Raw genomic sequence first — 22,673 nt, 5'->3', positions numbered from 1 at the left:
TGGGTGGCAAGAAGAGTAGCTTTACTGCATCAACAAACATGAGGTTTTGGGCAAGTTTCTCAAGATGAAAACTAAAGTATACAGGTCAACAACCTGATTAGCCTTAATGAGATCCTCATGTGATTCAAGGTTGTATTATATGAAACATTTCTCACCCAAAGTTTTAATAATGTTGGAACTGCGAAAAGCAGGCAGTTAGAATTCAGGCATACAGATAAAGAAAGAAAGAAAGACAACTCATTTCTAATCCACGTGTCTGAAAACATATGTAGAACCCAATTTCAACTGTTAAGTTTTCTACGCAGCTCAGTAATCCCAGCTCCTCTCGATGCAGCAATGAAGACTGTAAAATCATACCAACTTCTAATGTGTCATGCAAAATTAGATTTTGAATTCTAACAAAGCACCCATGCTGGGAGCTCTAAACAAATGCACTCTGGCCACAACACTACTACCTTGATCTTTGGCAAGAAACCAATACGGCCACGCTTCTGCTCCAGGTTACGAGGTTCTTTAACTTTGACTCCCAGGTGTTTCATGTAAGTAAGAATCACATACTGCATTGTGGAACTGCCAAGTATATACAAAAATAATAAAAAAAAAAAAAAAAACACAAACAAAAAATAGTTGGAGGTTAAGGAGAAATGTATTGGGGAAAATACATTTTTCCAAGAAAATTAAAAAAGCAAAGGCTCTATTGAGAAATTAACCATTTTTCAACTACAAGAACTTGGCATCTTTTCGGTTTTGTTTTTTTGATAGGAAACTTTCACAGACAATGGGAAAGACTCAGCCAGGAACAGAATTTGTCCTCTTGTAAATAAAAAATGGAGTATATAAAAGATGTACCAGCCTAGGAGGTGAAAATATCATTTTGAGAATTACACAGAAGGTTCTAAAATTATATCCTAAATACATATTTGAAATAACATTATAGTTATGGTAAAAATAAGTATCAGTCAAAGGTATGGTTTCTGTAGAGATTATAGTAAAAGCTACCAGACATCTGCATACATACAAACTGAAGGCGGCAAGGCATGTAGAGAAAATAATGTTAGCTACAAAAAAAACCCAAGAGAAACACGAACTCTCAGTGACAGTAACCTTTTTCAGATCTGAAACAAAGGCAACAAACCAGCATAAGAAGGGGCTGAGAGCAAGAGACTGATGCTCTAAATTCAAATTATGTCAGGGAATTTAGAAAAAGTTTGTGGCTGCAGCCAGCAGAGGGCTGCCTTGTTCTGCTCAGCAGAACACAGCGTCAGCAGCGGGGTTCTTACTTCACAAAGCCCACACAGCTTCCATTACCTCTTGTCTTCTTCCAAAGGCTGAGATGTCATCCTAAAAACAAGAAAGAATTTCAAAACAAAACTCAAAAGCCAATTAATCCCCAGCCACATCCACCCAGAGCATCAGCAGTTGTGTTCGAGTGGGAATAAAAACAGTAAACAAAAATGAAGGTTCAGCTGGGAAAATTGGACTCTGCTCGCGTTAAAAGAAAAAATGGGTTCTGAAGCTATAGGTTTCTACAACCCCCAAAAAAGGACCCTGATCTAATAATGCGCTGAAAAAAAAAGCTGACAATGGAAACATTACCTCTGCTATATGAACAGCAGCCTTCTTGAAAAGATATATGGACTTAACTATTAGGTTACTTTCTGCTATCATCACTCAAACATACGTTGACAGCAAACAGGGGAAGCAATGTAAACACAATGGTGTCAAAGTGCTTCTAGTTCCTAATTCCTTTGCTCTGCTGTCTTTGGGTTCAGGGTAGAACCTTTTTTTACACACAGACACACCCCAATTATACTTGCTGTTACTCACAAGACTTCCTCAATTTTAGCAATAATCTGTTCTGCACATGCTCTTTCCTTCTCCACTGCATTCCGGTCACGAAGTCTTTCTGCGTCCAGCTTGGTTAGCTCTCCTTCTGCCAGGGTCAATCCCATGCTGCGTTTCTGCCTGGAAAACAGGGAGAGGGAAGCATCACTTGAAATTGAATACTGGCCTATTACAAGGAAAAGCAACCTGTTGACATTCAGAATGTCGAACAGGTTTCACTATTGGTTTCTGTATGAAAATGGAGAAGTCATGACATTTCTCTATAACATTTACACTCACTGTAAAACATAGCTAAGATACCCTTTGGAGGGATGGAGCTGTATGGCACTTATTCAAGAAAGGCAGCCATTGCAAGAGTCAAGAAAAACTGGTTACTCTTTCTGAAGCATGCCAGGTTGCATATTTGAAGCATATACTTGAACTGAAACATTTTTAGGTGGTATAATGTCTCATGTTGGCACAGAGCTCTTATGACTCCACATGACAGGGCATATTAATTATCAAATTCTGCTATATGCCCATGTGATTATTCCATGCCCAAAGGGGAGACGGAAGGAAAAAAAGGAAGAAAAAAGGAAAAACACAAGAAAGATACAAGCTCATTACAAACACAATTAGTAAGAAGGATTTATATAACATCAGCTAAGAAACAATATTCTGAAATTGCCTCAAATAGGTTTAAGGAATGAAGACTCCAAGCTCTAAAACTGATCTTGCAGTTGATTATTTGCAACACGGTGTCAAAAAACATTCAAAGACTGGTCACAGGGTGACCGTGGAGGCTGTCTACCCAGCACTATCTTCGTATTCAGTCGACGCCAAATCACTATGTCCCTCAAGTCTGGACTGCCCCTGTACTGGACATGTTGACAGAGGGCAGGTATGAATTAAATGAAAACTACATAGACAACTGTTGTTACCTGAAATCTTCCAGATTCCTTTGAACTTCTGGACAGACTTTATCTTGCATAGTTTGTATAAACTGGCGATGAAGCTCTTCAGGAAGGAGTTCCGGCCGTCTTCTGTCTGGAAGTCAGAAGAGAAAATAGAGCATTCGAGAACTGTCCTCTCCACCTTAGAATAAAGTCATTCACATACATATTTTAACCCATCCAAAAGTATCTTTTTGCCTTTCACTTGCTGATAATATGAACTTCAGTGCATTAAGTGTAAGCAGTTTTGGACACATCCACTGTCATACTAAAAAATGTACATGACAATGTGGCCAGTGCTTCCCCACCACTTACACGCATGCATGTATTACGTGCTCCCCAAGAAACATAAGAAGCGTTTATTTGTCTCTCCCTGTAACACATGACACTGTGTTGTCTTTGAAGCAACCCCAAGCACATTTCAGCAACTTGGACTGACTCAGAGAGTAGAAACTGCAGAAATAGATACCTGAGGCAAGGGCACCCTACCTAGTTCTAAGGAGATTTCATCTGGAACTGGAACTTTTAGATTCTGTAAAAGAAAAGAAAGGCCGGGAGAACATGCACAACAAATGCCACTCCAATAAAGCACACAGTACAAACATACAAATAAATCCCTCAAAAGCCAAAGTCATACAACCTGAACACATGATGGTATTAAGGGGAGACTCCCATCCCCAATGTGTGTTGCATCTGAACATGTGGTACTAGCCTCTGCTACACTACCTCGTCAAATTCATGACGGTAAGGAAGTTGTTCAGGCTTTCCAGCAGACATAAAATTTCCCAGTCATTGCAAAGCCACATCAATATATGCAGCAATTATTAACTAAAAGGCAACGTATAACAGCTAGGACTTGCTTGCAAATCACAAAATTATTTCCTCTAACAGACAATGCATTCCCTGTGATTTATTGAGTTACCAGGCATCTGAGGCTACACACCATTCATTTTTGCCATGTTCACTGGTAACATTTAAACAAAAAAACTTCTTATTTTGGAGAACTGAAATAACTCCTTAGTTTTTTCCTTTTCAGGTGAGCGGAGAAAGGTAGAAGTCAGCTTGCTAGATATGCTTGAAAATGAGAGAAATTACTGGAACCTACTGCAGCTCGGTCCAAGAAGAACTGGTAGAACTCAAGGAAGACACGCCGAGTCTCTTTGGAGTTGGTCTGCTTGTACAAGTCTGTGTAAAGGTAGCACAACTGCAAAACAGAAGGGGAAGAAATTAAGTGATACCATGAGAACTCGTCTAACACCCCTAACTCCAATATTTTTTCAAATACTTCAAGGAATTCAGCATTGCTGGATTGAAACTCTTCCTAGCTACTTTCAGCCATCTAGACTGCTCAGGTAACCTCAGCTAGGCTGCCCCAGTAATCAGCAGAGAAGGGAAGGGGGGGTGGGGGGAGAAGGAGATCAGACCTCCCCTGTAGATGGCTAATCCCACCAGTCAACAGACTTAGGGTGGAATGAAATGCTTTCAAGAGCTAAATACTTATTTGTAAACAGCTAAATGTAAGGGAGAGAGTTCTCTTTGTGCTTCTCTTCATTTATCTGAAATACTCTCATGCCTGCACAGGAGCTGCATTTCTCTCCTTGCCAACCCAGCGGTATCACTGACAGTGCACTTACACAAGAACAAGGAGATTCTGATACACCCTGGTTAAGGTGATCAATGTGGGTGAGCAAAACAATTCCAGGACACCTTACCAATGCTGCAGGGTCAAACTGGGACACCACATGATGCAGAAGAACAGCCAGGTGAGCTGGGCGAGACTTCAGGAGCTCAATGTTTTGGAAACAGCTGCATTGTCCATTAATCTGTAGAGATACACAGAAACTTTTTGAATTATTCAAGAAAGCTACTGTGAGAAAAACCAAGAAGTTTTGTTCCAACAGCTTAGCTCCTCATTTGTTTAATTAAAAGTGATCAATTCCAGAACCTTTGCAATGCCATTCTAACATACCAGGAAGAGCTTACAATACAAACACTTCTTTTAAATAATTTCCTGAACTCTATGTACAATTTAATGAAATATAATTCAGAGCAAAGGACAGCTAAAATAACTCAGATTAAATATGTCAAAAGCCACAGCAGCTATACTGCTGTGACAACAATGCAGAACTTAACAGAAACTAAATAAGCAAAAGAAAATTAAATAAGGCAAATTAATTTCTAGAAAGCCTGAAGTAATGAGAAGAAAACTTAACAGAGAGAATCAAAGACGGCATATTGTCATAGACTCCCCAAATGTTTTTATTTGGCAAGATCAGCAATAGCAGGAATCACATTCTCTGATTCTTAACTCACTACACACGAATTGCTCAATAAGAACAAGTCATGGAGCACCTGTATTTTAGGCACAGAGGAAGAGAATTATGGTCAAGTGGGAAAAGGTGTGGCTGAGGCTAAAAGTCATTCCCACCTGCTCCTGTTCAGTGTCAAAGTCGTCATCCTCTGCTCCAATGATCTGAGGCCCCACTCGGGATAGAGGACTTCCAACACTGGACTGAGAATCCTGGGACGAGTGGAGAACGAGGGAAGAGAAGGATGGAAGGGAAGGAAGCAGCGTACAGTGCTATTACCCTCTTGGCACAGTAAACCTTCTTTACTAAGTTAGAGACAGTAATATAATTTTTATTCTCATTTTCAAAACTTAATGGAAACCCCTATCACTTAAGTCCACCTTGTCCGAATTTGCAGTTCTGAGATCCCCTTACTAATGTTTCTCCCAAGTTGCAAGCATTCAGAAACATTAAATCAGATGACTCAAAACCAGCTGCATCATCCTCAGACACGAGCACACTAAGCATGTGGCACATGACAAATGCCATCTTAGTACATATGGAGAAATATTACTTTGGGAAGTCAAGCAGATAAGGGGAAAAATACTTCACAAGTCATTCTATGGAAGGCAGTAATACGTTCAGATAGGTCTGCACTTTCTGCTGTGTTCTGCTTTGAACCTGATCTTGAGGCCATCCCTGATAATGCCAGCCTCATAATGACTAAATACCCTAAAGAAAAAACTGTTTCATTGATTTCTGGACTCAAAGAATAAAATATGTACAAAGTACTCTACCTATTTTAGGTCTGGCTGTTTTACTGCTGATTATGTATGTCTCGCTTCTAAATGGGCCTGCTCTTAAACTCCATAAACATCTACTCAGCTAGTTAACTTTCCCTGCACAATTTTAATTGCATTTTATTTTCTAAAGCAAAGTTTATGCATGCTCCATCTAGAAAGCAGGAAAAAAACAGCAAGATTTTAACGGCTCCATTACAGGAGATGCTGTTGCGACACTATGTTTTGTACTCACAGTATCTTGAACTTCAGTCTTTTCCGGGCTCTCATCTGCATAAATCCGCTCCTTCAAGCCACTGCGTGGACTCTGGGAAAGAAAGTTCAGTTCTGGTGAGTACCAGCAAATCCAGGAAAATGGGAACTGCACAGTACATTTTTCAGCCACAACAGCCAAAACTTCTCCTTTCTCACAGAGTGAACTGTTAAACAGCTGAGTTATGAACAAGAAAACTGTGTGACCTACATGCACAGTCTCCAAAAAAACCCAAAAACAAACAAATGCAGAAGCAGTTTCAGTAAGAAAGCTAGTGACATTGAGTAACAGCAGAGCTGTAAACTCTGCTAGTGCACCTGTCCTTAGCTTTCTCTCTGCTCTCTTCACCTCTTTGACAGTTTCTGTAGTACCCATGTTGCCAGCGCTCTGACTAGACCCCTTTCTCAACATCCCCTCTGAAGAGGGTGCTCCCAGCAATGGGCTCAGTATTTCAGGTTTAGTCTCACCACGGCCCAGCAGAAAGGGCTAAATAACCTCCCTCCACCTGCTGGCAATCCCCTCTCTCCTGTAGCTCAGTAGACACTTGGCTTTATTTGCAAAAAGCATGTGTTGTTGGCTCATCTCAGTGTGTCTGCAGTAACAACCACGTCTTTTCAGCCAGGCTACTCAGCCTGTTGGTTTCCAGCCTGCATTGATGGATGATGATGCAGGATGGGTGTTATCCCATCCCAGCTGTAGAACTCTGGACTTCTTGTTAAACTTCAAAAGGTTTCTATTGCCCTCAATCCTCAAGTTTCTCAGGGTCACCATTGGGATTGAAAAGATCGATTGTTTGGTGTGTCAATCACCTCCAGTGACCAAATGCCTTCCACAATACTGACAGGATTAATTTCATTAGGAATATATTTATGAATTTTGTTCTGCATTTATTGTATACAGACATGAGTGTATAGTCAAAGTTGGAGGACAAATGCCTCAAAATAGAACCATGTATGTTCACTATGTTCACATTTTGGAGGTACATCTGACCCACTTTTCTTTCCCTTCCAATTGCTAGTACAAATTTAGCTCCCACGTCCTTAAGTTAAACAACAGACTAATGCCAAAACCCAAGTACAGAGTCTCAATTCCTCTGCACTAATCAAACAGTGACTTAATTAAGGATTAGGTGCTAAGGCACTCCAGTAGGGAGACCATAGGAGCACACTTTTTTGATAACTAACACACTAGATTGATAACTAACGAATGAACAGACTAAAAGTCTTTACTGTTGGCAGTAACTGAAGCTTATTCGGTAGAAGTAAGACTCTTCCCCACTTTCATGGCAACTCGCCCACTGACTGGATCTGAGTCACAGCTGCCATAATCAGAATATTACCACACTCTTAAAAGATGCTCTAATTGGCATCTCTGAGTTCTGGAAAAGATGCTGGCATCCATCTTTCTTTGTTTGGTTACAGGGATTGTGCCAGGAAAATCTAATCCTAGATAAAAACCCAAACTCCACACTATTTCTTTTCCAGTCTCTAATGAAGTCCAATACAGTATGCTTTCTCAGAGAAAGATTTTTGGTGTGTACTGAAAAGCCTATTCCAATAATACACAACGTTACTGAGATACACTACATATGTATAACACGCAGGACAACACAAACATAAAAGAATCTGCACAAGAAAACCAAATCCAAAAGTATAGAAGAAAAATTATGGAGCCATTCAAGACTCACATCAGCAACATCACTGTTTGGTCGGGAGGGGCTGTCACCACTGTAATCCAGTTTGCTCACACAATCCGCACTCTCTGCCTCCACTTCACTGATCTGCAGTGATTCTGTCACAGACCTGGAGGACAAGACTCCATCCTAAAAAAAAATAAAGTGATTTGGGAGACAGCACAAAGCAAGTAGAATATTTCCAGAGACAATCCTTAAAAATTAGCTGTTTCAAAATGGAGACAGTTCAACTTATTTATGAAACTTTTTTTATCTATCTAGAAAAGGCTGTAAGGCTTTTCTAATAGAAGACAACAGAAAAATCACACCCAGTTTTCAGGACTTATAACATTATAGGCAGAGGGGAAAAGGGAAAAATAGTATCACCTACATTTTTTATTTTTTGCAAAAGCAAAGCTGTTTTATGTTCCAGTTATTCATTCTCCAATGTAAGAATGACTTCACAGGTTTCTTTTAAGTTGTATTGACAGACAGACTAATAAACACCTCATAGTCTGCACTTAATATTTTAAAAGCAGTTTTTCACGAATGATTTCAAAGTCCACTTCATATGCTCACGTTGCACTGTATTGCCTGACAGCCTCTGCAAGCCTAATGACAAAATCTCAGCTCTAGAGGGTGCAGTTTGCCTGTACAAGCACAGACGAGCACAGCCGGGAACTCCTGCTTGCCCAGAACATCATCATCCCCTAAGAATTTTCACCCGGAACATACCACAGAGAAGCCCAACACATTCTGTTACCTGAGTACAGCCTGTGGCTTTGGACAACTGCTCTTGCAGCTGAGGAATGTGCTTCTTCGTTTCCTGTATCTCTTTGAGCAGTCGTGTGGTGGGTGATCGGCTGTACTCTTCTTGCAGAGACTGAAAAATAGTGTTATGAGCTTTCACTCAGTATCTCCTCAGTTTCAAAGCTCTGAAACACAACCTATTACTAATCTTCATTCCATTTACACTTTTAAAATAGTAAATAGCACATATGCACACCTACTAAGTAGATGCTACAGAATGCCCACTTTATATAGTTCTCCTGTGCCATACAAAAATAACCACATTCTAGAGATTTACTGAAATCTCTAAGTCAGAGATGCTTACTTGACCAAGAATTAGATCAGATTGACAGTTACGTACATTTCCACTTAAGAAAGCTCCCACAATTTTATTTTTTTTTTTACTCTGCCAAGGATTAAAAACTCAAGAACTGATCACTAAGAGTGACTAGATCTCTGCTGTCAGTCCGGTATATAGAAAAGCTAAGCTGAAACACAAGCTACACAAGCGAATGTTGAAGATGCTACTAAGCAGTGATTCCACAACTGATCCTTATATTTGCATCATACTTTCCTCCACCCCTCTTCAGACTCAGGCAGCTCCAGTACCTGCAGCCGTTCCTGCTCTTTCTGTAGCATCTTTCTCAGAATCTCTACTTTCTGGTTGTGGACAATATTATTCTCCTCCTAGAAAAGATGGAGAGATTAAGGGTTGGGTTTTTTGGTGGAGCTGGGAAGACAGACAAGGAAAATGGATATGCCCACTTTTCATCCATTTTCTAAACATGGGCTCTGAAAAGCCCTACAAGAAGCAATTCAAGTTTCTAAATCCTATGCATTCTTTTCTACTTTTAAACATAGCTATCAACATATAAATATAAATAATAAGACAGAGGTGTTTGCCTATCTGTTTTCCCTGCTCTTCTTTGCTGCACATCTGCATACCTACAATCCACTTTTTAGTAGCAGTTACAGCATGACTGGTTTGGACCAGAAAATGTATAAACTCCTATCACACAAATCACAGTATATCTCCAAGACAACCTATGAATAACCCCTCAAAACCATTTTTTTTATTATCTCAGCTAGGACTGGGTATTTTTACTTGCAAACTGCTTTTCCCCATGTGATTAAAAGCCCACTGGGTGGCAGGATAAATATTCTGATGCCAATACGTGACATGTGCAAGAAGTACAAAACAATTCAGGAAAAAAAATATATTACTACATTTCTTCCACTGCTACACTGGTTCTTTGAAAAAGTTTTAAATCTTACCCCCACAAGCACTGGGCTAGTAATCCTTTCTGCATTTCCTGATGTGCCAGGTGAATAGGGAGATGTCATGATGGGAGACATATGCCCAAATGCTGCCAGATCCACTTCAGAATCAGCTAATGGAATCTGGGGCGACCCTGGTGGGCGCCCCTGAACAGTGAGAGCTACATAGGAACCCGCTGCAGGGAGAACAAGAACAACTCACATTTCAGAGACACTTGCAGATTTCTGTGATTGTTGTTTATCTGGTTGCCATTTTGCCCTAGAGACAAAACTCAGACCATTCTTCACCCATTTGTTCTTCAAACCAGAGAACCTGAGAGCACTGTCAGCTCTGTTTTAAAGATCTCTGTTTAAATTTCAGGTAATCCAAATTCTTTCACAGTAATAATCCTTAATAAAAGCACGCAATCCAATTCCTACTCCAGCAGTTGTATTTACCAGGTTGCATTTACAGAATACATACGCTCATGCCTCAAAATAAACTGCGTTAGGGTGGAAGAAACCACTACCACCTTCTTCCTTGTACAAGAAAATCAACCAAGAACACACTTCCTTTATCAACTCCAGTACGTTGTAAACAGCATACAGTAATCTACATTAAGAGTGCCTGAATAGCTGTGGTATTTAAGGTGGAATCAAAAGATGGGAAGACACATTGGCAAGTTTGATGGTAATCAAGCTACAGATAAACTGCAACAGTATGTATCAGCTCAGGTCTGAGATGTCAAAATTACCCCAGTTTCGCTTCACTGTTCCATACACACCCTTTATCTCTCAGTATGGGGCATGGTTAGACCTCGTCCTTGTCACTTGACAGCAGAATGGGTCATTGGTTCTTTAAAATTATGCCTTTCATGATTAAAAGGAGCACAGAGATAAAACCAGTAACCTCTCTTTACTTACACTTGATCAGCTTTACCACCTCCAAATGGTTTGAGTGTGTTACAAGAGTGCCATTCACCTGGGGGTAGGGAGGAAGAAAAAGTTAACAGTGTTTAGCTACCAATTTCCAATCAAAGGTACCCATACGCTACAAAATAAGCACTAGAATGAGAAACAATATTTTCTCCTCCCCCCCATCTGCATTACTGTATCTTTCAAGACAACACATAAACAATTTGTCCTTCTAACAGTTTAACTTGGTGAGCAGAGCTCTGCAAAAAACACCTATACACCCATACCAAAGAAAAGCAGGCGCTCAAACCAAACCAAAAACAAAAAAAAGCAATCCACCTCTGACTGGGCAGAAAAAAAATTAGGGTAACTAATTTAATGAATTAATTTAAATGCGTAGTTGAAATCCCAGCTCTGTGTCAGTAGCTGCTGTAGCACAACCATTATTTTGCAGCGATATTTTAGAGTCTTTAGTTACTGACTTGATTTCTTAGTTGTTTGGGACTAAAACAGAATACAGACCTAGGGGCAGTTAGGGGAAAAACAATAATCCAGGAAGACTATTTATTTACTCCGTTCCTTCTTTCTCCTGTCAGTTCTGTTTTTGCTCTATGTGTGGTACTTGAACCTTGTAGGATGCTGAACTTGCCCATAAAGTTCTGAAATGGGAGTGACCTCCACAAAAAAACTAATGTCCAGTAGTGAGCTTTCGGTGGTTACTGTTCTGGTTTCCCCAGAACATCAAAACTTAGGCTATCACCCTATCCCACAGGCAAATGCAAACATTACAGCAGATGTATCAATGACATTCTTGCAGGGAAAGAGCTCATTCAACACAAAGGATCCATTTCTCTGACGATCTGGATGCCCTTACCTTGATAATTCTATCACCTGTTTGCACTCCAGCCCGCATGGCTGCTCCATCTAGAGAGGCAAGAATCATTTAGTTCCAACGTCAATAGAACCATTCAAGGGGGAACTGGTTTCAGTACCTCTGCAGCTCCACACAAAGCTACCTGCTGCACTCACCCAAGCTTCCTCTGACTCCATCAGATTAAAACCTCTGACTAGACTAGAGCACTTCTGTTTTGCAGTGTATATATCAAGCCACAGTCCCACCACGTTCCAAGGAGTCATTTACTTCCTCTCAGATACAAGAGCTCAGTTTCTAAATACATCAGACACTGAGGAGGTGATTCACTGCATCCCAACAGGCAATGTCCTTGCACATCCTATTCCGAACCTACAGCCATCCCACCCATGAGGAAGGCATCTGGAGTTTTCTCCTCCAGCTCATGCAAATGTCTCTATGACTCACAGGAAAACCCTCAAGGCTGCTCACTGGCTAGCACATTTAACAAGTCTGCTTACCTTCTTTGACGGACTGCACGAAGACTGGATTGTCTCCGCTGACTGTCAGCCCAAATCCGTTTTCATCCCGTTGGATAACAACACACCGTTGAACAAGACCTGCATAAGAAAGTAGGGAAAGGGCAGAAGAAAGAGAAGGAGAAAAATACAAAGAGACACAAGCTAGGCATCAGTCCAAAACCTTATCCACCTAGATAATCACAGAGTACTGAAAGAAACTGGTACAATACAACAAGGGAAAATATATGAGAGACAGAAACAGGGCATCAGTCCAGAAACAGATAGGATGTCAAGACAGGTCAAGCTTATTGCTTCAGTTACACAAAACAGATATACAACAGCAGAGATGCAGACAGCTCTGGCACATCAGACACAACTTGAGGTAGAAGCAGCGTTTTAAGAAGGGCAGCTAGGTACACGAACCAATGAGCACAATTTCCCTTTGTTTGTATTAATAGTTCTTCAAAGTATGGCAGCAGGCTGTCATGTTCCAGTACACCATCAAAAACATCAAACAAGTGTTTGTTTTACAAGCTACTTTAAAAAAGAAATCACAAACCTCTCAGACTAACATCAGCAGCTACATCAGCGGCTTGGACTAAAACAGATCTATTGATCAGGAAAATTTCACCCATCTCTCAACAAAAATCTCATCTTGGAGCACCTTCTGCTCCAGGTGAGACTATCACGAAGAACCAGAACAGCAGCATAAAGAGGTACAAGCCACATTACACTGAACACAACTTCTGCAATCAAGCTCATTTCCCACTGAGCCACTACAGGGCCAAAATCCCAGGAGGTGCAAGTCCTTCAACTTGCTGTGTGACATCAAAGGCAACTTGTTTTGTTTCCCGGTGTCAGGATTACTCAGTATAACATGAACATAAATACTACTGCAGAAATAAATGTACTTAGTAGGTACAGCATTTTCAAACAGTGAAATGCTGTCTATGTCCATTGCTCACCTGAAAACAAAATAAGGGAAAACCAAACCAAAACAAATCAGCAGTCCTGGAATATTCATTGCAGGGCACTTTCCCAGGAGCATCTGCAAAAAGCCTATCACAATGGAGCCCTTATCTTGAAAAGCGACCTTAAAACTCTGCAAAATGCTTCACTGATGTTCTTTTATTTACACAACAGAAACTACTAGCTACTAAACATCACTTATTTCTAACAGCTTGCTTTGCTGCTTCATTTATAAATCCACATCAGGCAGAATTCTTACACCAGCACCTTGAGAAAGAATTAAGTGTTCTCCACAATGAGATACCAAAATCATAGCAGTTTCTGTTAGTACAGAGGGAGCTAAGGGAATTGTGAAGATGCTGCTCCAGCAAGACTGTCTTTTCTGGAATAATTTTTAAGGAAGGAATTAGAAAAAAGTGTGGAGTCATACCCATGTCTTAAATTACTCTCGCACCACTACAGCTCCTTTCACTTCTTTGGAGTAACTCCTAATGGAAATGAGGAGCCTCAAGTGAAAACACTGTCTGCCCAGTCAGCCCTGTTCTCCTCCAGTGTGGCATATATGAAAATGGGTGTGGGAGTAGTGGGAAAGGAAAAGCTGCATTCCAGCACTTCTGCAGCGGTCTGGTCACAGTATCATATCCCAGTAACTCCCCTTCTGCTGATAAAGTAGAAACAAATTATACTGTACATAGTTATCTGAAGTAAGTTGATAGAATGGATGCAAGGTGAAAGCAGACAAGAGGGGGAAAAACCCACCACCTTTCACACCCTCTTTATATGGTTAAGTGAAAGAACATGCCTCTCCCTTTTGTACCTCCCATTTTTCTATATGACCAAGCTTCTTTAAGTCTCACTTCACAAGAATGATGCCCCAGGGTGGGGTGTGGGAAAGAGAACATATGCTATTTCATAAAAACAGCTCATTTTAAACCCTGCTGCCAGACGTACAGGTTTTATGAGTAAGACACTAACTAATCTTTTGACTCATAAGAACTGTCCTTGTTTAAAGGCACAGTATAGCCCTGCGTGCTCATTGCTCTTCCACCAAATTCGTTTCTTTTCCAGAACCAATAACCCTTGAATCTACCGATAATCTTCCTCCCTGAATGCACCTGACCAGCGGCCAAAGCAGTGGCAATGCAGTAGGAGATGCAACATAAAACGACTTTACAGAGCGTAATTTAAGTTACAGGAATAATCAAGTTAAACTGTTTCATACCACAAGACTCAATTTCACCCAAGACCACCTTTTAATTTTAGTATGGGGAGGCAACTGAAATTAGGACAGCTTGAACCCAAATTAGTCCGTAATTGCTTTTTCCCTGTATTTGCTCCCTTCAGACAAGAAGCAGGCAGTTAACCCTCCTCCTAAAACAACAGAAAAGGCTGGATGAGGTGTAGGTAGGCCAGCTGAGAGATTCCATGCTTGATGGAGATACACAGCAGCTTTATTGTGATTTTAATGAAGTTATCTGAAAGTTTTCTGAAGATAACACCATTGCCTACAGAAGTGGATCAGCTTTGATAGCACTCCCTCTGTGAACCAGGTAAACTAAAGACAGCAACCTTCAACTGCTCTCTTTTACACTGCTGTGAGGAAAAATTAGGAAAGAAACCCCCCAAATTTGTCACTTGCTCACTTCTTTAAATGAAATACATTCAATTTCAAATCTGCTTAGTGGTGGAATTTTAAGACTAGAGCAGCAATGTTTTCATAACCCGCATCTTGTACCTTGAGCACCTCATCAGACACTCTGGAATGGACCTAAAGGAAAGCCACAAACCACTGAGTGCCCAATGACACACAGCGTAAGGTTTTCAACAGCTGTTACTGTCACGCCTGGACATCACAAGTACGTACAGAAACACTTATATTAAATTACTAACTAAACCAACTTCACCCACTCTAATTAAAGTCTATGAGTTCGGGGCTACACTGAAGAGTCCACGTTAGCAAATGGCAATTAGTTTTTCATTCACCTTATTCGCTTTCCTGTTCCAATTCCTCACGTTTTCTGAATGGAAATCACAAGTCATTCATTTTGAAATATCTTACCACGTTATTTCACTTTTTTTCAACTGAAATTTAGTAAACATTACAAGGTCAACAGAAACTTATCATCAATAGTACTCAAAAAACCAAACCAATAATAATCTGATTCCCACATTCACTTTGACATGACAGTATCTTGACGGCATGCAGTGAGGAGACATCACTCTATACTTTAAGTACACAAAATCGAGACTACATGTTTGTATCTTGAGTGGATTCATAAAATTCTGTGGAGAAAAAACATAAAGCTTAAAAATCCTTTTTCATCCTCGTGTGTATTATAAAAACTCACTGGTATAGCCTCAAGCCAGGAGCACAGTAAAGCAACTAGCTATGTGTTGTAGTTAAAGAGGTTTAAGATTAAAAATGAAAGCAGTCAGAAACGACCAGTGTCAGAGAAGAGGAGCTGCAAGAAAAACGAGGACGATCAACGTTTCAATAGGTGGCACTGCTCCCTCTGCGACATGGTGGCTCAGCGCTCCAGCCCGTGACCAGTGTGCCTTTTGGCAACAGGGAAGGGTAAAGTCCGAACTTCTCAAGGTCACCAACACATCATGGTAAAAATCACTGTCTCAAACAGCCTTTCCAGACACATTTCAATTGCCCAGGAGCTTCTCTAGCAAAAAGATCGTTTACCACCTTCTCTTCCACAAATCCTAAGTATTTGGAAGTTATTCAATAAAATAGGAAAGTTCACTTCCCTAGCAGTGCACAAATAAAGCAGGGGTTCCTTCTAAAAACCTGACTCACTAGACAGCAGACATGAATTACATCTCCCATAATACAATGTAGCTTCTCCTCTAATCAAACTGTGTGTGACATGGCATGGGAGGAGACTTGTGAACTATAACCTCCCTGGAGGCATGAGGGCACAGTGGGAAAATGCAATTTAATACAGCGATTTGACATGAATCATTTAATAAACAAAAACAAACTCCTTGGGGTTTTGAGAACGTCCACACGTTTCACTTAATTTGGGAAGCTTTATTTCTATAAAGTATTTTCAGAAATGCTGCTCCACAAAATAAATAATACCGTCAGCTTTTATAGATAAAATTTCTCAAAGGATGAAATTCTGAATTTCACTTAGTTCTAGTTATTACCATGATCTTCATGCCAAATGCCATACTAGCAGCATTCTTCAGATTCTTCCAATAACCTGGTAACAGAAGTCATGTAAAGCCAGTCCAAAAACTATACTGTTTGAAATTAGCGCAGCATATAGTGTCTTGCTAAAACTTATCATAAAACAAGGCTTGGTAACCTTTCTAGAAAAAAAGAGACCCATGTATTTTAACCATGATAAATAGGACTATCTGCTCCCATGGCAACGACACATTCAGCCCCTGTGGTCGAGTGCCCCTGCACTCACAGCCTCCTGGCTATTGTGAGGGTAGTGACGAGGGGCTCCTGAGAGTCCTCTTAACAGCCTGGAAAATGGTGGCCACAACATAAAGACACAGGGCTGCCAAGAACTGCAAGAAACAAAACCAGAAGAGTAAGTTCAATGTAAAAACATCTCAACAGGGGTAAAATCTGGGGTTTCAAAACAAAAGATTTAAAAACTCATCCCAGTGTTGGAAAGAATATATGAAAAGAGTATGTACACAGCCTAGTTTAATATTTGGGCCAGAGACTGATCATTACCAAACATAAAGGAAGGTATCTTTGGAGAGCGACCAAGTTATAGCAAAAAGGGAAGAGGAACTGATATCTCATCTACCACCCTGAAAGCTAATTTCAAGTTCATTAAAAGATTACATTCTACTTCGAGAAACAGGTATCAAGTATTGTGGGAGGTTATGGCACTAATTAGTAAATTCCAGCATATCTGAAACTACACTCAATCTCTCTCCTGATCATCTATGTTTTGTTGAATACATGAATATGAGATGTCTGGATTTGCGGAAGAAAATACTGCACTCTAAGCTTCATGTCACTACAGATCAACTTGCACGTATTAGAACCATTTCCCTACATAAACACTCTGCCCACCCCCAAGCCACTCATATACTTCAAGAAATTCTGGTCTCTTGCTCCTTAATTAAGAATTTCAAGAGGTAAGAACAAACATATACACAGAAGCCACACCTCCTTTTCTTGTTGTCATTCAAGACTTTTCTATTATTCACTTTCTGATGGCTAGCTAACATCCAGTCACCAGTGAGAAAAATATCAGTGCAGTATTTCTACTTGTAGGTTTTTAAATAGTTTGGTCCCATCCAAAGCAAACAGCAGACTTCTCTACGCATACCACAGAACCTGCAAAGGTAGAGGGCAGAGACAAAAGGCAGGGCAAGGTCCAACACAGCAAAGGCCACTGGAAAGGAAGGATGAGTGGAAACTGCTCCCATAGATACTGGGCATGGATAGAGCATCTGCAGGAAACTTTGGGGGAAGTAAAGGCTTACATTAGGAAGTCATGTTCCTTTCTGCTATTCATAAAAAACCAGGACACTGCACAGACTGAGGGAGAAGTATAAACACAGATACATTCCATCAAGCATACCAAATGTTTCCTGTAATTAACCTGCAACAGTTTGACAGCACCTCCAGTATATTATGGGTAAGCAGCATTAGGCAAAAATTAATGCAGGTTCAAGACATAGGGATCTAGTGAACTCCACTACGCTGTCACTAACCAGCACCTGCCTGGCAAGGGGAAGAACTGGTTAAGCCTTCAACACAAGTCCATCAGAAGCATCATCCCAAAACACATGCTTTTCAAGCAGGCCATGTCCCTGTTCATTCACCCTGAGCATGGGAGGAAGACACGCAAGCTGCAGCAAGCCTGGTCTCCCTAAGACAGGTTTCCAGCTCTGCTTTGTAGTTTGAGGAAGTCTCACACCCTGAGGAACATGACTGTCATACCACTTTCCTTTTAAAAATGGAAAGAAGGAGGAAAAAAAAAAAAAAAGCATGATTCAAAATTCCAGGGAAAGTTAAGAGATCTCATTTTCACAGAAGGAACAGATCACACCTCCCTGAACTGAAGCAACTAAAGGGCTTTTGCTAACATGCCTATGTTGGTTTGGAAGGAACAATTCAGGGTCAGTTTTTTGGGGGTTTGGGTGGGTTTTTTTGCTTTTATTTTTTAATGTTCCTTACAACCAGAGCTATGACAGCATCATTTTGTATTACATAGCTGGTTTAAGACGCTGGATTACAGCCATTTACACCTGGCAGTTTTATTCTAGTGGAATGACATAGCTGATACTAGAAGACACTGCATCTGTCCAAAAGCCCACATCAGGTTATGCAGCAAGCAATTTTCTCAACAGAGAAAAATCAGAAAGTATCACAGATTGTTTTAAATATCAAGAAAAAAAAAAAAAAAAACCCAAACAGGAAAGGAAAGGAAAGGCAACCCACAGCTGGAGTCAAGAGAGAGCTGGACATGCACACTTAGAAACATGAGATGTAGCAGTACTGGCCAAATTTAGTCTAGGTCCAAGAATCTTAAGAATCCAGTAGGATCCAAAAGACCACCCACCAACTTGTGAAAACTTATTACCTTATAGTTTCTAAGATACAAGTATCTTTAGAGATTGGAATGTCAACAAGTCATTAACATAAAGGTAGGATGGAGAGAGTCTCACAGCCTGAAGATCGATGTATCTGAGGTAAGCTAAAGGAGGAGTATGAGCAAACAGGCTGTATTTGCTAGAGATTCTTTCCAACAGCACCCATCATGGTGTATTGGCAACATAATGCGTGGGGCTGTCCAAACTGTTAACATGCCAAATTGTTCCAGTCTACAAGCCCACAACACAGTAGTAACACACAACTATACGGGACTGCCATGGAAGTTATTCCCTCTTCAGAACAAAGAATTGTGAAGCTCATATTCTTCCATATTTTTTTAAATTATTTACAGATACATTTTCCCACATCTGTGAAACATGAAAAGGAATTGACACAAGATCCTCTACAAATAATGCAAAAAGATGAACTGCTGGCTTATCCAGATTAACCTCCAGTTAGAGCAAGACACAGACTTTTCTACAACCACAAAAACTCTTCTGGAGTCCAGAACAAGCTGTGTCCTCATACAACACCAAAATTACCCAGTGGCACGAGGTTTCCAAGAAGGGCAGCCCCAGCAAGTTTTCCCAGCTATCAACAGATAACAGGAGAATCCAGGTGAGGGCCTATGCTTGCCAGGTACAGGTTAGTTTCTAGCCACTATAAAAACTACAAGCTGATACACTGAAGCAACATTTAAACCCGGTTTCCCAGTCCCTGCTGCAGAGCCAACCATGCAGATCAGGTAAAGGATTAAAGCCTTGGGTGCACAGACAGAAAGCATGGAGCAGACTGCAAAGGTGCAAGGCTGCAGCAGCTGCTTTAGCTTACCATACGTCTCGGATCTACTCTCCTCCGAACTAGACTTTGTCTTCTTGGAGGAGCTATCTGCATGAGAGCAGGAGAAAAGGAGAGAGAGATATAGAAAATATGGAGACCAAACATGAGGAAAAAAAAAAAAACTTCATGAAAAACACAGATTGACTTATTAGGTTAAATCGTGCAAAACACAAATAAGATGTGAACAAAACATAGGTGAAACACTTGGAATAAGGGGTGAATAATACAAACATGAAGACACAGGTAACACCGCAGAGAATCTATTACAGAATCTAAGACAATTAAAGAAGTTCTCTACAATGAACTACAGAGAGCATTCTGGATAAAAAACAGTCCAAGCATAGAAACTCCGGTAACGTTAATCTCCAGCGTAAGTAATCAATAGATGCATAGTAGTTCAGCATTCTGAATTTACCCCTTAAAAAGAAAAGAATTTTATGAAAGCTGCAGTACAGAGTTCATCTATCAGACCAGATCACTAGCATCATAACAGTGGTGTCAAGTAACATCTCTCAAAATTGCAATGACTTTCATCAAATTAAGATTAGAGGATTCCTGAAGTTTGCTTCTGAAGAAAACAAATTCCTTCTACAAAGCAGGTTCACAGACTGAGACCTCTCCTGACCTACCCCAACCTGAAATAATTTTACATTACCTACTCCCAAGGACAAAGGAAAAGAGAAGCGCTAATTCAGGTTTTCTCCTGTATAGGATTTTTTTTACCTGACATTAAAAGCCCATTTTTATTTATTTTGTGCACACTAGGAAGGAGTCATGGATCTAGTGGCATAAAGCATTAACGATCAGGGTGGTTTATAAATGTCACTTCAAATGTCTTGTGTAAAAAACATTCCGCCAAGTTCTACCACCCTTACATTCAACTCTCATGTCTTCTACAAGCCCCAGGGAAAAGACTGGGCTAAACAGCAGAATACACAGACATGAAAAACTTACATTGCATGGGGCCAAGAGGCTCAGACAAGAGCCTGTCATGCACTTCATGAACATACACAGTAGTCTACAGGTTAGTGTTTCAGAGACAGAGTGAAGACTCCCTGCGTGCATTGTAATTTCCAAGACAGCACTGTGACAGGCTTACCAAATTGACCCTAACTTAACCTTTTGGAAGGTTAAAAAATAAATAGGATAGCATATCCTTTAAAAATAGACTTTTATCTTACAATATATCACATTGGAAAGTACAAATTCACTTTACAAGTGACAGAGATGGATCAAAATCCACTAAGGCTCAAAAACCAAACCAAACCAAAATCAAACCAACCAGGAATATCAAGCCCTAGTCAAGCCTGTAACATTTCCAATTTCACACTTCAACTAAAACAGCCAAAAGAACTACTCACAACTAATTACAGTATTTGCCTACTGAAATTTCAGACTGACTTTTCTGAAAGAGGAAGTAGTTAGAATTACTCATTGATACCACTAATCTAAGTTTATTCTTGCACAGTTAACAGCTGCTTTGTAGACGAGCACGTTTAAAAGCAAGGCCGTATTCATTTCAATGCCCACATGCTTCAAAACAGCTTTGCAATTGTGGAACAGCCCAACTCTGAAAACCGCATTTGTTAACACATTAAAATCATTTTTATTTCAATCCCCGCTACTTTTTGAAGTCTAGAAATTTTCACCTATGACGTTTTAGAACTTTACCTGTCGGATCAAAGTCGTGTGTACTACTGCAGCGCTCAACCTTCTGTTTCTTGTCAGCTGGAGACTCTCTGCTCAGAATGCTGCCGTGTCTGTGTCAAACCAAAGAGAGGATCCTGACTACTGCACCACAGCAGCACTGCCTAACTGGTAAGGCTCTCAGGAACAACCTTAGCTAGTTCTGTCTGCTAACAAGGGATTTAGATAAAAACATACGCATTGAGTTCACTTAAAAAATTTATTCCCAGACTGAATTCAGGTGGAAAAATGATCTCCCTCAGAATCTTTGGAAGGGTATCCAATGTTCTAGAAACTGTCTCATTAACCTTCAAAATTAGTAACAGCAAGTGCATTCTCTTTATCATTCAACACCAGGCCATGTTTTCTTTTAAAAGCAAATTAAATTTAAGCTACATAAAACTGAATAAAACTCATGACATCTTAACTCCACCTCCTCTCCCATTAAACCTTCAAATACCTTTAGTATGCAAAAATTAAAGATTTAGAATAGCACCCCCCCACCCCACAAAGGAAGCACCTGTACCTCATGCACCAACACAGTGTCACATTCTCTGACCATCTCAAATCTCACGTAAGATGAGACCCACCAGCATACGTAATAGAAATGCAAACAGTAACACTATGCCATGCACTTTAAGTATACCACCAACTACATTTTTGACACCCTGGCCCAGTCTGGATCTTAATTTCCTCACATCTGTAATGGGCATTGCTATCTGTGTTTGTACATTTTTTTTCCTTTTAAAGGCATTCCTCCTTCAAAAATGCTGTGTCATAATTTGCAATACAGATAAGCAGTCAAACTTCAGTAACTCACCTTGTAGGTTTTTTGAGAGGAAACCTGAAAAGAAGAAAGAAGATAAGTTTAATGAACTCTTTGTTTCTCAATATTATGTTTGATATCAACGTTAGTGCTTAAATACAGTTATTTTACACTTCCATAATACTTTTACAAGAGAATGTCTTTTTTGGTGTTCTTCTATTTCAGCCAATTATTAGTCCATTTACAGCTGATTCAACTAGGGGAAGAATTATTACCAATATTCTTAAGATTTCAAACAGAACCAAGAACAGACGCAGAAACCTGTTCTCTCAAATGCAGTATCTAGTAGCTCTTTCTTTCCTAGTACAGTATAATAGTTCATGGGTCACCTTCCTCTCCTAACAACTAGCTCCATACACTAAAACTTAATGTAGCTTGACTCTGTCCTGCTGATGGACCGAGTACCTGGTACCCAACGAAGGTCCAAACTCTAACTGAAAATTCTCCTATAGCTGAAACATTCCAGCTATCTCCTTCCTATGTGGGTTCTGCAATATCTAGTAATACAGGAGCTCATGCTGACACCTCCTCCTGAGAACATCTCTAACTATTTTCATGAAACTGTACGAACTCACCATCTTTGAGACAAGCACAACAGAGTGAAGTTAAAAACATCTCTAACTATTTTCATGAAACTGTACGAACTCAC

General features: G+C 40.2%; 1 protein-coding gene across 5 annotated transcripts in view; it reads right to left on the bottom strand.

The window, feature by feature from the left end:
- The window catches only part of ARHGEF12 (Rho guanine nucleotide exchange factor 12), an 82,989-nt gene that overhangs the window by 24,906 nt on the left and 35,410 nt on the right, over positions 1 to 22,673 (bottom strand). For 4 of the 5 annotated variants that reach the window (XM_056322902.1, XM_056322904.1, XM_056322901.1 and 1 more), the window contains exons 2-19: positions 22,019 to 22,042; positions 21,184 to 21,272; positions 12,123 to 12,221; positions 11,626 to 11,675; positions 10,761 to 10,818; positions 9,855 to 10,033; positions 9,189 to 9,266; positions 8,554 to 8,673; positions 7,806 to 7,940; positions 6,101 to 6,172; positions 5,206 to 5,298; positions 4,490 to 4,600; positions 3,883 to 3,981; positions 3,267 to 3,309; positions 2,766 to 2,871; positions 1,828 to 1,965; positions 1,309 to 1,341; positions 456 to 570 (exon numbers count right to left, since the gene is read on the bottom strand). In XM_056322902.1, coding sequence (XP_056178877.1) covers positions 456 to 570; positions 1,309 to 1,341; positions 1,828 to 1,965; positions 2,766 to 2,871; positions 3,267 to 3,309; positions 3,883 to 3,981; positions 4,490 to 4,600; positions 5,206 to 5,298; positions 6,101 to 6,172; positions 7,806 to 7,940; positions 8,554 to 8,673; positions 9,189 to 9,266; positions 9,855 to 10,033; positions 10,761 to 10,818; positions 11,626 to 11,664 — 1,419 coding nt within the window. In that variant the 5' untranslated portion in view covers positions 11,665 to 11,675; positions 12,123 to 12,221; positions 21,184 to 21,272; positions 22,019 to 22,042. Of the gene's footprint in view, positions 1 to 455; positions 571 to 1,308; positions 1,342 to 1,827; positions 1,966 to 2,765; positions 2,872 to 3,266; positions 3,310 to 3,882; positions 3,982 to 4,489; positions 4,601 to 5,205; positions 5,299 to 6,100; positions 6,173 to 7,805; positions 7,941 to 8,553; positions 8,674 to 9,188; positions 9,267 to 9,854; positions 10,034 to 10,760; positions 10,819 to 11,625; positions 11,676 to 12,122; positions 12,222 to 19,503; positions 19,561 to 21,183; positions 21,273 to 22,018; positions 22,043 to 22,673 lie in introns of all 5 variants that reach the window. The other variant, XM_056322900.1, reaches the window with a different exon arrangement.

The sequence above is a fragment of the Falco biarmicus genome, chromosome 20 (assembly GCF_023638135.1).
Source record: "Falco biarmicus isolate bFalBia1 chromosome 20, bFalBia1.pri, whole genome shotgun sequence".
In the NCBI taxonomy this organism is placed as follows: Eukaryota; Metazoa; Chordata; class Aves; order Falconiformes; family Falconidae; genus Falco; species Falco biarmicus.
The sequence above is the reverse complement of the archived record's forward strand: the minus strand, read 5'-3'. Positions and strand labels throughout refer to the sequence as shown.